The sequence below is a fragment of the Natator depressus genome, chromosome 21, assembly GCF_965152275.1.
Source record: "Natator depressus isolate rNatDep1 chromosome 21, rNatDep2.hap1, whole genome shotgun sequence".
Taxonomy (NCBI): Eukaryota; Metazoa; Chordata; order Testudines; family Cheloniidae; genus Natator; species Natator depressus.
Genome location: NC_134254.1, coordinates 6,319,960 through 6,335,896, shown reverse-complemented (window position 1 = coordinate 6,335,896; position 15,937 = coordinate 6,319,960). Strand labels below are relative to the sequence as shown.

General features: G+C 49.4%; 1 protein-coding gene across 2 annotated transcripts; it reads right to left on the bottom strand.

Annotated features, from left to right (window-relative positions):
- Nucleotides 1-2,209: 2,209 nt before the first annotated feature.
- RAB7B (RAB7B, member RAS oncogene family) lies at nucleotides 2,210-15,937 on the bottom strand. Of its 2 annotated transcripts, XM_074935864.1 has the most exons (7): nucleotides 15,696-15,937; nucleotides 11,228-11,404; nucleotides 8,804-8,865; nucleotides 8,072-8,198; nucleotides 6,694-6,909; nucleotides 5,345-5,470; nucleotides 2,210-3,506 (listed from the first exon to the last, which is right to left on the bottom strand). In XM_074935864.1, the coding sequence occupies exons 2-7, from the start codon at nucleotides 11,237-11,239 to the stop codon at nucleotides 3,426-3,428; spliced, it is 624 nt and encodes a 207-aa protein (XP_074791965.1). In that variant the 5' UTR covers nucleotides 11,240-11,404; nucleotides 15,696-15,937; the 3' UTR covers nucleotides 2,210-3,425. The 2 variants fall into 2 exon arrangements, with proteins under 2 accessions (XP_074791965.1, XP_074791966.1); XM_074935865.1 differs by lacking the exon at nucleotides 11,228-11,404.

Genomic DNA, 15,937 nt, shown 5'->3' with positions numbered 1-15,937 from the left:
CCAGCGACAAAAGACCAATTACCTAAAGAGATAACACCATTCTTTCAGAAAAGAGACAGTTTGTGTATGCAGAATGGCACTACATTTTAGGGAGAAAGAGCAGTTATTCTGGCAGGTTTTAGGAAAGAGATTATGCACAGAGTTCCTTTGTCACAATTCTGGGAATTGAAGGTTTCTTAAGGTGAGCCAAAGAGACTATGTATTGGGTAGGAATGAATTTGCAATTACAGATGTTCCTGAAAAAGGTATAAGGTATGAAAATCCTAGGAAGTTGTGGAATCTCTGTCATTAGAAGTTTTTAAGAACAGGTTACACAAACATGTCTGGGACAGTCTAGAGAATACCTAGTCCTGCCTCAATGCAGGACACTGGGCTAGATGACCTATCGAGGTCCCTTCCAGTCCTACATTTCTGTGATTCTACGAAGCTGGTATGGAGGCTATACAACAGACGTTTTCTTCACACTGTACTGACGACCTCCTGTGCCCAAAGGCAGAATGACAGGCCCATATACAGATCTTTCATTCATTTTAAGACTTCAAGCTATAGAGATTCCATCATTTACTCCAGTTCAAACTAGCAAGTGACCCATGCCCCAGGCTGTAGATGATGGGGTGGGGGGAGGGGAGAAGGGGAACCCTGGATCTCTGGTTGCCAAAGAAAAAGGGAAAATTCCTTCCCCCCCACTAATATGGCGATCAGTTAGACCCTTACAGCCATTCCACACTCCTTCCATCCCCATTTCTTGTTGTTGTTGTTGTCTGTGCTTTGCAAAACTGGTGTTTGGTCAAAGAAATTTCTGCTGGGGAAACAGTAATGGTCCCGGAGAACAACCCTGGAATTTCTTGGGAATGTCATTGTGATCTGCAGGAAAGGCTTGGAACTCATTTAGATCATAAGCTTTCTGGTGCAGGGACTCTGTTAGATGTTTGTACAGCACCTGGTGCAATGCCTTCTGGGACCTAGTCTCTAGGGGCTGCTGGAATACAAATAATAACAACAGGATTGTGTGTCAGGGTGGCCTGAGATAGCCTGAGACTGGACTCCAGGACCTAGGAGGTTCTTCCAGTCCTATGGCTTATGTGACTCCCAGCTCAGAGAGAGAGAGGCAGGAGCTAGACATGCTTGAAATGTGAAACCAAAAGAAGTCCTGCAGCAAAGATTGAGGGGCTTCAAAAACAGACCCATGCAGCTCCTTGGGGAGGGGTGTGTGTGTGTAAGAAGGGGATTCCCCACCCCTCCAGCAGGATCTACTTCTCCACCAACACTGACATGTCAATGCTGGACTAAACGCTCCAAGGAAGTGCCAATCCAGCTTGCCTTATTCCCCGCACAGGACCACTGTGGAATTTGCTTCTCCCAGGGAATCCCCGACCCAGGGCATCCTCTCATTTAGAGCCACACAAAAAGAAGATACACATGCCCAGCATTGCAGAGTAAACTTTTTACTTTTGCTGGGAATGATTTTAAATTAATAGGGGTTTTGTGGTCATCTCTAAACCTAGAAACATTTCTCTAAGGTAGCTTTGAGCACACTGGGCCAAAGACCTTCAGCAGCGCAACCCATGTCAGGGTGTTTGCAAAGGGATCGCAGCGCATGTCAGGGTGTATGCGAAGGGATCCTGGCCCATGGCTCAGCCCATGTAGGGGTGTATGTGAAGAGATCATGGCCCACGGCAGGGTGTAGGTGAAGGGGTCCACCACTCCTCTGGGCTTCATGGCTGGATGAGATTTCCACAGTCAAAGCCAAACTGCATGGAAACAGCATTGATATACAGCAGTGCCCTCTGGCCCCAGCCTGCGGCTTGGCTTCTGGTGAACCTCACTGCTGTGTTAAACCAGGTTTCACCAATTGCACAAGCATTGGCCAAGTTCTACATGGCAGCTGCTTCTGCTGCTCACAGCCACCAACTGAAAGTGCCATGAACCACCCTCAAGAGGTAGGAATGTGCTGCTTTCCCTCCCGCAGCTCCTGGGATCACTGAAAATCTTAAATTCATGTGTCAGCTTCACATTATGGGCACAGATTAGTCCAGCCCTTGTGTCTTTAACACCCAAAGATGAATCCGAACCCCACTGGGCAATAAAAGCAGAAAATTGGGCATCATTCCCAGGCTGAGATAGAAATCCAGGCACTTGAGCAGTGAGACCCTTCAGGACAGTCACAGATCTGCACAGATACCATATGTTCTCTTTCCTTCACTTTCCCTTTTTGAGTTCTGCTCAATCCCCTTGCTTGTTGTGTCAAAATCTGATCCATGCCTCCCCTTTTTCAGTGATTGATAAAATAGTAATCATGCCTAGCTCTTATCTAGTGCTTTTCATCATTATCCCCATTTTACAGATGGGGATACTGAGACCCAGGGAGGTGAAGTGACTTACCCAAGGTCACCCAGCAGATGAGCTGGGAACAGGACCCAGGTCTCCTGTGACCCAGTCTAGTGCTCTAGCCACTAGGCCCCACTGCCTCCCTTTAAAAGTATTCCTTTAAAAAATACCCTGCCAATAAAACTACACAGCACAGCTCATTATCAAAGTGCTTTACAAACAACCTCATATCTGGGTGAGAGAGCACGCCCCCCTACCATTTTACAGATGGGGAGAAACTAAGGCACAGAAAGGTTATGCGTAGGGCAATGTGTGTCAGTGCTGGGATTAGTATGTAGAAGTTTCTGGCTCTTAGGCCTGTGCTTTGACCACTAGACCATCCACCTTTCCCTCCCTTGGGGATAAATAGCTTATGCCTGTTTAATATCAAGTGCAGGCTGTGGGGGGGGTGTTAGTTTAAAGACTGGGTATCTGGAGAACAAATGTCTCTGTTTTGCGTTCAAACAGCAGGGACTGAGATTACATTCTCCACGGAGGCGCAGCCTGCAGGACACTGACAACATAGCCCTGCCTTGCCTTAGCACTGTCAATTCAGGCGTGTGTTGGGAATGCCTGGTCAAGTGCCAGAGGGTGAGCCACCAATCCACTGTGACCTGCCTGAGTGTCAACAGGTGTAACTAGAGCAGAGAGATAGCAGGCGAGTGAGGTCACTGAGCCAGCCACAGCCCTGGGAAGGTAGCTGGACCACCTGGACTCAGCACTGACTGCACAGAGCCAGGTTTAGAAGGCTGGTGCAAGGCTTTGAAATGGGTGGTTAGAAGGTTAATGAAGCAATAAGGGTCCCGATGCATAGGAGCAGCCAGGTGCGGTCTGGCTGGGTTAGTCCAATCTAGGCACGTAGAGAAAAGGCCGGTCTCGTCTCTGCACTCAGTAAATGTCATGAGATTTGTCAGCTTGGCTGTGCAATGCGGAACTGGATCGCTGTGGTTGTCTCCCATGGCTGAACACAAAACCGGAAGTGAATGGGGTCGGTTCAGCGATTTCGGTGCCAAGCAAAGACTCAGAGACATAATGTCAGGTGTCTCCAAATGTCTCATTCAGCAGCATTTCTTCTTGGGCTGGTCATCAGGAGTGAGCTTGATGGAATCTGTTAAATAATTCTCGAGAATCTCTTGGTACTGGAAAAAAGACAAGAGGAAATAAAAGTGGCTTGGGTGTGCTTTTAAAAAAGGACTTGCTTTACTACAGTCCCTGAATCCTAAACTTCCCCATGGGAAATCACCTGATTTCAGGTTTCTTACCAACCCAAGTTTCCCTGAAGTTCACAAACTTTTTGAAGAGCTGAGGATAAATCTCCAGGAACCTGGGACTGAGTTTTCCGCTGAAATTTGAGTGATCTCAGACTGATTTACGATTTGGGATGAAAATTAGGCAAAAACAAAGAACCACACACAACAGATGCTAATCAGGCTGCTTAATGCTTTCAGACACCACAGTGATGGGCATGGTAAATGACTCTGAACAGAACAGAATTGCAGAAAGCCTGGAAGCTTCATCTGAGATTCAGTCTGAGTTACAATATTGGTTCACTAAGAACATGGGACCAAAATCACAAAAACATCTGCACGACCCCATGTGGCATGAAAACAGTCTCATTCACATCACTCTGCTGAACCTTCTGTGCAGATGGGACAGTGACCCTTGTGGTTAGAGAGAGCAATATGTTCTACCCATCGTAGTATTGTACATATATCAACAGGCAACAGACACCACACCTTTCCAATGGAGATAACTCAGCAACATCTCACTCCAAATGTTGTAGGTTTAAGTTAGCTCCATTTTAAGCCTGTAGAGTTTAGTTTGATACAAGTCCTCTCTTCTGAGCAGACCATTTACTTTAATTGTGACTCCTCCCCTTATTTAAATACTAATTCCAACCTGGGAAAAGGGCCATATTTTGAAAGGGCCCATCACATTTTTTGCCAGCAGTTTTGTAGAGTTACATACATTCAGGCACAATGTGTGCCATTTTCATGTCTATCTGTTTGATTTCTGGGCACAGTCTGGATACTCTGGTTAAACATGTAACTGACCTTAGCTGTACCAGCAAATACTTGCAGATGCAAAATTGCTGTCTTAAAATGGAGGACAGCTTCTAAATGACTGGCCTTCAAGCCCAATGCTTTCCTTCGTCTCGCCATTTCATTGAGACGACCAGTAGAGGGCACTGTTCACACAGCTATACTGGACACACTTTCTGGACTCCCTTATGATTGGTCAAAAAATTAAAACAAAACTTTGGCGAAGAATTTTCAAAACAGCAAAATATTTCTTGTTTCATTAGCTTTTAGAATTATTTTTATCAACATTATTTATGAAAACATTTCTCTCCTTGTTTATTGCCCGACGTTTTTTACAAGAGACATATTCAACACTGAATTTTTTCATCAGGGTGGCTGCAAGATGGATTTTTAAAACATTATTTAAAACTAAAATTAAGTGCTGAAAATAATTAAAATTAAATGCTGAAAATATTTCAGAAATAAACGATGAATGACAAATTTGCATTTTTGACTAAAATTAATGGAAAAGATAAAAAAAACATGAGAACTGGTCAATGTCCAGTCTGAATCCTCACTTAGGTATAAGGTGAAGTTTAGGATTTAAATCCAGGGACAAATTCAGGCCAGGGTTTGGGTTTTAGCTTAAATTGCACCAGATTCTCACCAGCTGTTTCCATGAGATTTCTGGCCCAAATGATGAAAATAATAATAACCATTCTAGCTCCTAAATGGTACTTTTCATCAGTGGATCTCAAAGCGCTTTACAAAGCAAGCCAGTATCATTATCCTCATTTTACGGGGGGGGGGGGGGGGGGAACTGAGGCACGGGGATATGACTTGCTCAAGGTCACCTAGCAGACTAGCAGGAGAGCCAGGAACAGAACTCAGGTCTCTCAAGTCCCATATCAGGGCTCTAGAGCTCACAAGGGCACAGGGCCAGCACTGCTACTTACCCTCGACAGGGCCTGCCTTGCGAGCGTCTCAAAGGCCTGCACTACGTTGACATCGTTCTTGGCACTGACTTCGAAATACGGGATGTCCTTTTCTTTGCACCAGAATGAAGCTGTCTCCTTGGACACCTGGGAGAGGGGAAGGGGATGGGGTCATGTTATTCACGTGCAGCCCTTAAGGAGGTGACCCTGTCCAGTGCGTGGGGTATTCACTGGTCCTGAGGGTAGCCATATGCTCAGAGACCCTTGGGCTTCTCCTCGGGCTTTTCACTCTACAGCCACTGGGAGCAAATGTTGGGAGGGTGCGGGGAGCTCTCAATGCCTATTGAAGGCAACGGGAGCCTCCGGTGTGGTTTCAGAATGAGGCCCTCAGTGCATGCTGCTTGCTCCGCTTGGTCTCTTGACAACAGGGCCAAGTGCTGGCAGGTGCGGGGCATTGTACCGTCAGGCACACAGTGCTCGGTAGCAGAACATTTGGCTCATCGCTCTTCGAGGACACTGATTTTCTTAAAGAGCCTGGGCTGGAGCACGTCCCCCCGGGAGGGTGCATTGTTCACAGGCAGGGGCTGGGCACAGTGAGGGGCTCAGCGCAGCCTGGGTGCCTGGCTTTGCAGCTGATGGGGATGTCCACCTAACAGCAGCAGCACAAAGCCAGGCCAGTGCTGTTGTGACCTTCAGCAAGGTCACGGGAGGGCTTGGTGGGGCGTTAAGTGAAGGAGATTTCTCGGGAGGGAGTCTTCTGGAATCTAACTGTTGAGCTACCGCTGAGGAGGGGTTTTATTAATTATTAATAATGATTTCCCTTCCCTCACTTCCTGACAGGAATTTCTGGTTTGTTGGTGAATTGTAAACCCAGCCTGTGCCAGACTAAATACTCCAGCTATATTAAGTAAACCCTATAGCTTCTGACGGGAACTACTTGTTCCAGGTGCCTTAATTTTGGGGAGCCCAACTGGAGATACACAGAAGGGGCCTGATTTTCAGAGGGCGGGAGCTCAGCCCTTTTTGGAGATCAGACCCCTTTAAGACATCTCCAGTTGGGCACCCAACATCATTAGCCACTTCTGGGAATTTAGGCTTCAAGTGGGGCATGCGGTGGGTTATTAATTTTTAATTGAATTTGGTGCTGGTGAAAGGTGTGTGATTGACAGCCCTGGAGGCTGGAGTCCTGTGTCATTCACAGGAGCTGGACAGGCAAAAGGAGGGCGAGTTTCCCCAGGATGCTCCAACCCTGACCTGGAGGCACCACCAGAACACTATGAAATTTAGTCAAAGAAATCTAGCCCTACCCCTCCCACTCTCCATGGCCGATTCTTCTGAGCCCTTAACTGGGACTAAGCTCCCTCCTTTACCTGCCGTTCATTTAAATCGATTTTATTTCCCAACACCACCATGGGGAAGCCCTGTTCTGTGGGGATTATCTTCTCCAGGAAGTCCTCTCTCCAGTCATCCAAGGACTCGAAGGACTCCAGGTCCGTGACATCAAAGGCCAGCATACAGCCATCCGAGCCCTTATAGAACGTCGACACCATGGACCGGAACCGCTCCTGACCCCCAGTGTCCCAGATCTAATGAGGGAAAAGGGCAGAAACGCACAACATTAATGACTGTTATGGGGTGACTGGCCCTTTAAAGGGGGATGGGCTTCAGCCCCACCTGTGACACAGCCACCTCGCCTCCCCAGGTGGGGGAAATGAAGCTGGTCATGATGTGACCCAATCAGGCTTCTACATTATTTACCTCAGAGGTCTGAGGGGAAAGGGGAAGTGCTGCTGGCAGATGGCTGCAGAAAGGCTGCGAGGAGCTGGAGCATAAGGTAGGCAGAGGCCTGGGAAGACTCTGGGCTGGAAGGACTGGGGGGTGCCTGTCTGGGGAAGAGCAGCATGGGGCAGAGATGGAAAGGAGCCTGGAAAGGGCTGAAAGGGGGTGGGCAGAAGCATGAGAGGCGAAAAGACCAATCCCGGTTTGAGACTAGGGCAAAGATTTTGTGTTTTGTTTGTTTTGAAATTCTGTTTCTGCAGAAGGGGTGGGCTTTTGTGAAGGACTTAGCCAAAGGGCCAAGGCACTGCACCGCCCAAACCAGGCTGTGGCGTTTACTGAGGAGTCCTGAGAAGGGGAAACTGAGGCAGGGCTGCTGCAGAGCCCCCGTGCTATCAGGAGGTGCTCTGGAGGCAGTGACCGGCTGACTGTGACTTTAGACCAGGGGTTCTCAAGCTGGGGGTCAGGACCCTTCAGGGGGCTTGAAAGGTTATTACATGGGAGGTCGTGAGCTGTCAGCTTCCACCCCAAACCCCACTTTGCCTCCAGTATTTAGAACGGTGTTAAATATAGAAAAAAGTGTTTTTAATTTATAAGGGGGGGTCACACTCAGAGGCTTGTTATGTGAAAGGGGTCACCAGTACAAAAGTTTGAGGACCACTGCCTGAGACTGTCTGCTGCCCATTTAGCTGTCAAGGGCCTGGTTTCCATTGGTGCTGAGCACCTGCAGCTCCTCTTGACTTCAGCAGAATCCCTGGGTGCTCAGGCCACTGAACATCAGGCACAAGCCTGCAACAGTTAAAATGTTACCGTTGATTTCGAAGGAGCAGGAGCAGGTCCTGAATGATCCCTGATCTGTGCACCGACCTTTGTTAAATGTATGTCGCCTGGCGCTTTGCATACATGCCAGGTCAAAAGACCTGCTCCTTCTGAGTGGATAGATGCCAGAGACCAAACAGAGAGTTGCCTCACCTGCAGTTTTAGGCGGGTGTTGTCCACCATGATGTGCTTAGATAGGATACTGGCTCCCAGAGTAGTCCGATAATCTTCATGGAATGTCTTGTGCACAAACTGGTGCAGGAGGGAGGTTTTCCCCACGCTGGGACAAAGGAAGAGGCACACAAAGGGACAAGCATTAGCCTCAAGACTTCTGAGTTGCGCTATAGAATCAGGGGCAGGGAATAAGACTGGAGAGTCACAAATTTCCACACCCTGTTATTAATGGGATAATGACTCCATGATGGGAACCAAACTCCAACCACTCCGCCTGGCCATTTTCATCTCCGCTAGTATGGTCCGAAGTTAGCCTTGGTCTTGGATGTATCTTAGACGTGTGAGACCTGTATGTAGCCAGGCTTCAAACTGGTCTATGAACTAGTTTGGTTTGGGGGTGGGTGCCATACTGTAAGTACAGGAAGATTGGAGTTTGAACCTCTACATTAAAGGGCTTAATGTTTTAATGGATTATTTTTAATGCTGTTAATTTCCCCTGTGTTCCACAGCAGCTTAAAGATGATTATAAATACATGAAAAATAAATCAGAGAACCGTAGACACTGAAGATAAAGTCTCTCTTCCTCATTTACATTAAGGCCAACTTACATCATTCTAGCAGTGTAAAGGGGGCTTAGAGTGGGATGCATTTAACCTTCATGAGAACAAACCCTCAGGACTGTGGGGCTCCAGCAGGAAGGATTTTGCTTACCCCAGTGCTCCTATGATAATTATCTTCAAATCCACTTTCTTGCTGGAATTCATGAAGGGGGCCTAGAGGATGGAATGAGAGACCATGACTAGACTTCACGTCCCAGCTACCACGAGACACATGCAGAGGGGGGAAATTCACCACCAGCCCTAGGCGCCACTTAATCCAAGGGACCGGTAACCAGCCCTATAGCTGCGTGTGACTGTGAGTGCTGTGGTTACAGAGCCGCCTCCAGGATGGAAATTTTCGAAAGAGCTCAGCACCCACAGTGGGGGCCAGAGTCTTATCTGTGACTATCTGGCCTTTATTTAGATGCCTGAATGGGAAGTGATGTATTTTTGGACATCGCATCTGGCAGCCTGTTATGCACACCGTGTGTTTGAAGGCAGGAAGAGCAGGTGCTCCGAGCGCTGGACTGCTCAGGCTCCAGCCCTCGGCAGGGCCCTGTAGCACTCGTACACCTTGAATAACAGCACGTTCCTTTCCCAGGGCTGCTTCAAGGTGCAAATACCCTCGGCACAATGACTTTAACAATTACAATAAAAGATCAAACCAGCAATTCCTGACTTAGCCCCTTGGGACCAGTTCAGGGCAGGGGTACTGCATCCCATGGGACTCCTCGTGCCAGGGATACTCCACCCACCCCTCTCCCAGTGGCCAGGAACCCTGTCCTGCAGACTGCCCCCAGCCTGAACCCTTTTGTCTATGATCTCAGTGGGGCACTGCCCTCCTCCTGTCACATGTCACTGGCTGTGCGGTATCCGGCTACTGACCAGCATCCAGCAAATAGGCTGGCTCCCCACCTGCCCTTAGCTTGCCAGCCCCAGCTCTTAGGCTGCCTGCTGCCCGACCTTCCCCTGCAGCCAGCTGCCAGCTCCCTGGTGAGCCAGATCCTCTCTGCCCTCAGCATGTCACTTCTTTTTTCTGTGCTCTGGGCACTCTGGCTGGATACTGACCGGGGAATGACAGTGCCCTCCATTGGCTGAATCCTTTCCTGCCTGCACATCCAGGATGGTGGGAAGGTACCCCATAATGTTGTGCATAGGCATGATTTGGGTTGGCAGCACCAGTCAGGCCAACAGGGCTGGGGTGTGGGGCAAATTCCACGCCTGCCTGAGGTTTGGGGGCAGAGGGCACAATGCCCCGCCTCCCGTTGTCTCCCAGCTATGCCCATGATGTTGTGGCATGTTAGTTACACTTGGTCTGCCATGTGCAACCAGCTCCCACACCCTGAGGGAACGGCTTCTTGCTCAGATAGCAAGTGAGACTCTCTGACAGCTGCTTTGCATAAGTGGCAGCTAAGGCCTTGTGCTGGGCCTTGGCGCAGAGCTGAATTTTGCTCATAGGGAAATCTCCCCATTACCATCCCTCCCTGCGCCAGAGTCAGCCTCTCCTCAGAGGCTGCCTGGCGCGTTGGGAGAGCTCGGAATGGGGCTTTGCTCTTGTTATGGGTGCTCAGGAACCTTAGAGCTTTAACCATCACTGTTTGTAGCTTGGTTAAATGAGCTGCACTTCTAGCTCCCTGAAATGCTGAGCATCTGCATTTGTCTCTTGTCCCGCTCGCTAGCAAACCCCCCCCCCCCCCCCCCGCGTGCTGTGCTTTCCACTGCCACAAAAGGAGGCAGGCAGCGCACAAGCCCTCATAGACTGACAGTGCCTGCCACAAGGAGCCTATTGTGAGTGGGCCCGGCATCCAACAAACCTGTCAGTGTTTGCGCTGTGCGCAGGAGCCAGCATTACTCAGCCGCTGCCTCCCCCACTGACTTTACCGCTGCCTCTGTCCAAACGGCGCTTCTGTTTCCACATCCCAAACGGGTGTTTCCTGGAGCTCTGGGCGCTATTTTACCCTTACGGCGCTGGTGATGTCAGGTGCAATTTAGAGTGAGCCTTTAAAGAGAGGCCTCTGGGGCCAAGGCTGAGGGACTATTTTTCACCTGATGTCACAGCCTGGAGACTGACACCACTGAGGCCATCGCAACTACACCCTGTCTTTGCGGTTACCTTGCCACCTCGCTCTCTTCTGACCTCTACCAATTCCCATTTGTCTACTCATTCTCCTGCTGAATAGTCTCTAATGCTGGACCGTGAGCTGTCTAGGGCTGGGACTGTCTTACTGTTGTTTGCTTGTACAGCACCTAGCGTAATGAGGCCCTGCTCCCCATTTGAGGTTCTTAGGCGCTACTCCAATAGTAGTTTAATCATCATCATCATCATAAAATAGCCGTAAGAAACTTGAATGAAACTTCGCTGACTTTGGGTTTCATTATCACCCTGAAACCTGGGTCCCTCCCACACAGCTGAGCCAAACCTCAGAGGAGGCTGGGCCACAAAGTATTTGTTAAAAGGGCGCGTATCACTGCTGGCTAATCTTTCCTGGCTGACTTTCAACTGCGACTGCATGAAGCACTGACTTGGGAGACCAACCTTAAATTCCATTCGAGACTCCTGAGAGCAAGTCAGAGGTAGAGAACCCAGTCCACAAACCTAACCGTGTGGTAATTCATCATTCTTCCATTCCAGGGTGACTCATTCTTTTCTTGGCCAGCAGAAGGGTTCACCATTACACAGTGCAGGGAAAGGCATCAGGGAGGAGTACTGAAGCTGAGAAAATCATTGTTTGAGAAACATCTCTGTTCACACTTCTGTTAGCAGAGCTAGATACCAAAATATTACTGCCATGCAGACCTGGGCTCTGGTTCAGCTTTCACCTTCTCCAAAGCACAAGAGTTCTCAGACACAAGATTCAGCCTGTTTCAGAGAGAGTCTCAGTCCCCTAGAAGAAACGTTTGCTCTGGTTCTGCACTAGACTTGCCAATTTTGGTTGGATGTATTACTGGAGGTTTCATAACATGACAATCTTTCATTAAAGATTAATCTTTAATTCCTGTAGACTCCAGGACAATCATGCAGGGTTGGCAACCCTATTCTGCACTGCTCTGCAATAGCCTGGGACAATCAACAAACCAGGAAGCTTGGAGAAGAAAAGACAGGATTGTGAGTGCAGCTATGCCCACGAAAGCTTATGCCCAAATAAATTTGTTAGTCTCTAAGGTGCCACAAGTACTCCTCGGGTTTTTTGCTGATACAGACTAACACGGCTACCACTCTGAAACTTATGCAGAGGAGAGTTAGTGCTTGAGCCAAGTATAAGAACGGCATATGTAGGTACACGTGACTGATCATACTGGGACACACCAATGGTCTAGCATCCTGTGGTACAGCTGGCACTAGGCTTTTTGCCTTCCCATTGAAGGCTAATCCCAGCCCCCACCGCCTTTGCCCCCTTTTATGCACCTGGCCAACTGTGCAATACCAGAAAATGGGGGAGGGGAGATCTTCTCCTAGACAGCTGAAAATTGGCTTTGGGCCATGAGGTGTGAGAGTAAGGCAGAGATCAATTCCTGGATAATAGGCATCTGGGAAAGGATCGGGGAGAGAGACAGCTGAGCTGGCTTGGATAAAAATAAGACCTGATGGATATCACTGCCCAGCAGCCTGGACTAACCCTTATTAGGAAGTGTGGCGGATGCGTCTAAAACTTTTGAACTGCAGATCTCACTACCCCAAAGGAGTCTGCCGTCACCAGTACAAACCCAGTCCCAGTGCAATACACTCGGCCATCCCAGTGTGAGAAAGTGAAATCACTCAGTCTTGCTGCTAGCAGCCCTATCAAGTTCTGGCTATCGGGGACAGAGTCCCCGTGGGTAGGTTACAGCTTTCAGACAGCATGGTTCTGGCATCTGCAAATAACCTGTGTTTTTGATGAGATGTCTTCTTGCACTAGCATGGTTTTATTTGGCTTTGACTCTAAATGCACCCGCTAAACTAACAACTCCCTGAATGTGTTGTGTGGGGGATCGAGGGGTGACGAGAGTAGAGTGCGTGTAAAATGAACAGGTAGATCACATCAGGTATCTTCTGGTTGCGGCATGTTTCTAGCTGGCATGTCTACCTGCCATAATGGCATCATCAAAGATTTAGGGCTTCTTGAAAGTTATTTTGGATTTAATTTGGTGTTTTCTGATAAACTGCCTTGCATTCACACACCAGGTTGTTTTTTTTTGTTTGTTTTGTAGTTTTTTTGCCAAATTATCTGGCATCTCATTCTGCATTAATTAATTAGCTTTGAAAGCGGACCAGCTCAAATGCAGAATGAGATATTTTACAATAAGGTAAGTGTGGATGCATCCCCAGACTCCCCTCCTCTGCAGCTAAAGGTTGGGCAATCCGCCCCTTGGGTTTCACCTTAGTGTGATGTCGCTGTTCCACTCCAGCCTTCCAAAGGGTCCTCCAGCAAAAAACAGGGACCTGATAGTAACTAATATCATGAAAATCTAATCAGAAAAAATAACTCTTTGGAGAAAGTGTAAATACACGTGATGTTGGCCTTGTGCATCCCAAAGTAGCAGGAATGAACACTACGCATTTCCCCCCCTCTCATTGGCAGTTTCCCTTTGGAGTTTAATGTACCTGGCCTTCTTGGGTCAGATTTTCAAGAGTGCTCAGGACCCAGAAGTGAGAAGGCAGCTGCTGGGCGCTGAGCATTTTGGATAATCGTGTGTGTGTGTGTGTGGCAGGGTGTGTGTAAGTGTGTGTGGCAGGGGGTGTATGTGTAAAACACATTGGTGCACACTCTGCAGCACTAATCCCCCAATGTTGTCACTTCCACATGCAGGTGATCAGGTTTCCTGTTGGGCTGATGGGTGTCTGTGCAGAACTGCTGGGGCACAAATTGAGGCCATGCTTGGTAAAGGAGGCCCTTTATGTTTCTCAGGGAGCGGCTCAGGCCAGTGGCGCTGGAACAGTTTTTGGAGTGGGGGTGCTGAGCTGCCCCCCCCTTGCCCCTGTCCGCACCCCTCACCACCCCGTAGAGCTGGGGCCAGAAGCTGGGACCCCACATGAGGGCCCAGTGGCTGGGACCCTGGGCCCGGCTGCCAGCCAGGATTCCGCAGCGGGGGCCAGCAGCTGAACGCCCAGCACCAGCAGCCGAGCGGGATCCAGGGCCGACAGCAGAGCCCCCAGGCAGCAGCGGGCATGGCGGCCAGGACCCCGGGCAGCGGGGGCACGGGGCCAGCGGCCGGAATGCCAGGAATAAAACCTGGGGGTGCTGCAGCACCCCCATACCCCTGCTTCCAGCACCTATGGCTCAGGCTGGATGGGGAATGGCTGGGCTCAGAAACTGTCACAGAGCTGCACTAGTCTGGATGCTCTAGGCAGCACCACAAATAAGTCTGAGATGAGTAACGTTCAGTCCATGGCATCTGCATTTACACAAGGGAGCAGCAGGATTCATGCAGCACAGCTGCAATATGAATGAGTCTTTCAGAAATCAAGGTCTCCATTTAACCCTTCAGATGGCTACAAGCCCAGACTGCAGAGGTCTCCTATCTGATCTTGGATTCACCTCTGTGTAACACCAGTGACCTCATTGGAGTTACTCCTGCTTTACACCTGCTGGACTGAGAGCCGAATCCAGCCCCCTGCTTTAACTGGGATTAACTAGGATTGCTCTGACCCCGGTCCAGACATGTCATTCCCTCCTCCTGTCTCCAACCCACCCTACTTCTACACCTGCAAACTGCTATAGTGCTCTTACTCATGTGGAGCTCAGATCACAGTCCAGGGCGGGGCAAGCTACTCCCAAGGAACCTTTCGCCCCTCTCTCTAGTCTGAGATAGGTCAAAGATGGAGCTAGCCTTCTACCCCTGTCCCTAGGACCTGTCTCAATGCATTAGCTCAACTGAGTTAGTCTAACAGGCCTGAAGAGATGCAACCCAGTGAGCTGGCCATGCTGTAGCCTACGGGAAAACTAGGTTCCAACATGGCCAACTAATATGGCTAGGAACATACTACTCCCTTTTTGCCCATTGAGACAGGGCTCTAGCGAGGGAGCCTCGTCCAGGACTGCCTTCCTTAAGCGATGCCTGAGGTAATTAGGAGCATGCCCAGCTTCCATGCTGTGAGGCAGCCACCATCTGTTGCTCCGCACAAGGGTTCGGATACATTGTGAAAGAACCCACAGCACCGAGAACCTGCCACCAATGAAAGTCTGTCTGAGCTATCCTGAGCCTGCTGTTCCTCTTCAGTGACTCTTTTCCTTTGCCCAGGTCGCTTCCCATCTCTCCACCCTTCCTCCCCTTGGCTTCCCCTCTAGTCTCCTCATTCCTTGCTTGAGCGAGCCTCTGTCCTAGCCAGCTGGCAGTCCACTCTCTGGACTGTGGATTCCTTCTGACTGGCCGGGGCGGCCTCTTCTTGCAGCCACACTCCTCCCACAGTCTGGGTGTTGCCCTGAAAGGCAGTGCCTAATTAGGTAGCCACCTCTGTGGCTGATGCCAAGAATCACCCCTGGGTCAGCCAAGTCCATTTCTCGGTATGGGACTAACTAGTTGCCCAGAGGCATTAAGCACTGCACAGCCTGAGAAGCAGATGGTTATGTTTAGTGACAGTGTCCAACCCATACATTTTTTCATGATGCGTTGTCTAAAGCTGCCCGACTTTACAGACCTCTGAAAAAGGCAGAGGTTTGACTCTGCCCAGACGCCTCCATACAGTGTAACATGACCTCTGTGCAGGGACCTATATACTACTGAGCCTTCTGTCGAGACAGTCCCCCTCTCTCTCCTCTCTCTCATCATTCAGGGAGCACCCACCCATCACTGCAGTCTCTCGGTGCTGGCCCGTGTCTAGAAATCCAAAAGTCACCAGTTGTTTTGCCATATCTGGAAACCTTTGTCTATTAACTCAAAATGGAGTTTGCAAAACCTGATTTGCCTGCTCACAAGAGCAGGCTGTTACTTTTCATATCCCACCGGCTTTCCTACAGACTCATCCAAACAATCACCTGTGGGAATTTCACATCAGCAAACAAAGGGGGCAAACAAAAGACACTTACTGACTATGGCATTCATCCTGTGATCTCCTCCTCCAGCTGCAGGGATTCTAGTGGCAACCCGAGGCCATCTGCTCTAGCCCTCAGTCCTTGCTGCAGCTCTTGCTTTCTTCCCTTTACTTCGCTTCCTGAAGAGGAAAGAGTCAAGTGAGAGGAGTTTCCAAGAACTCTCAGAGTCTCTGAGCGTACATTTATCTTTCCCTTTCTCTCTCCTGCTTTTTTTTGCCAGCAGTCTGAATCAGGGG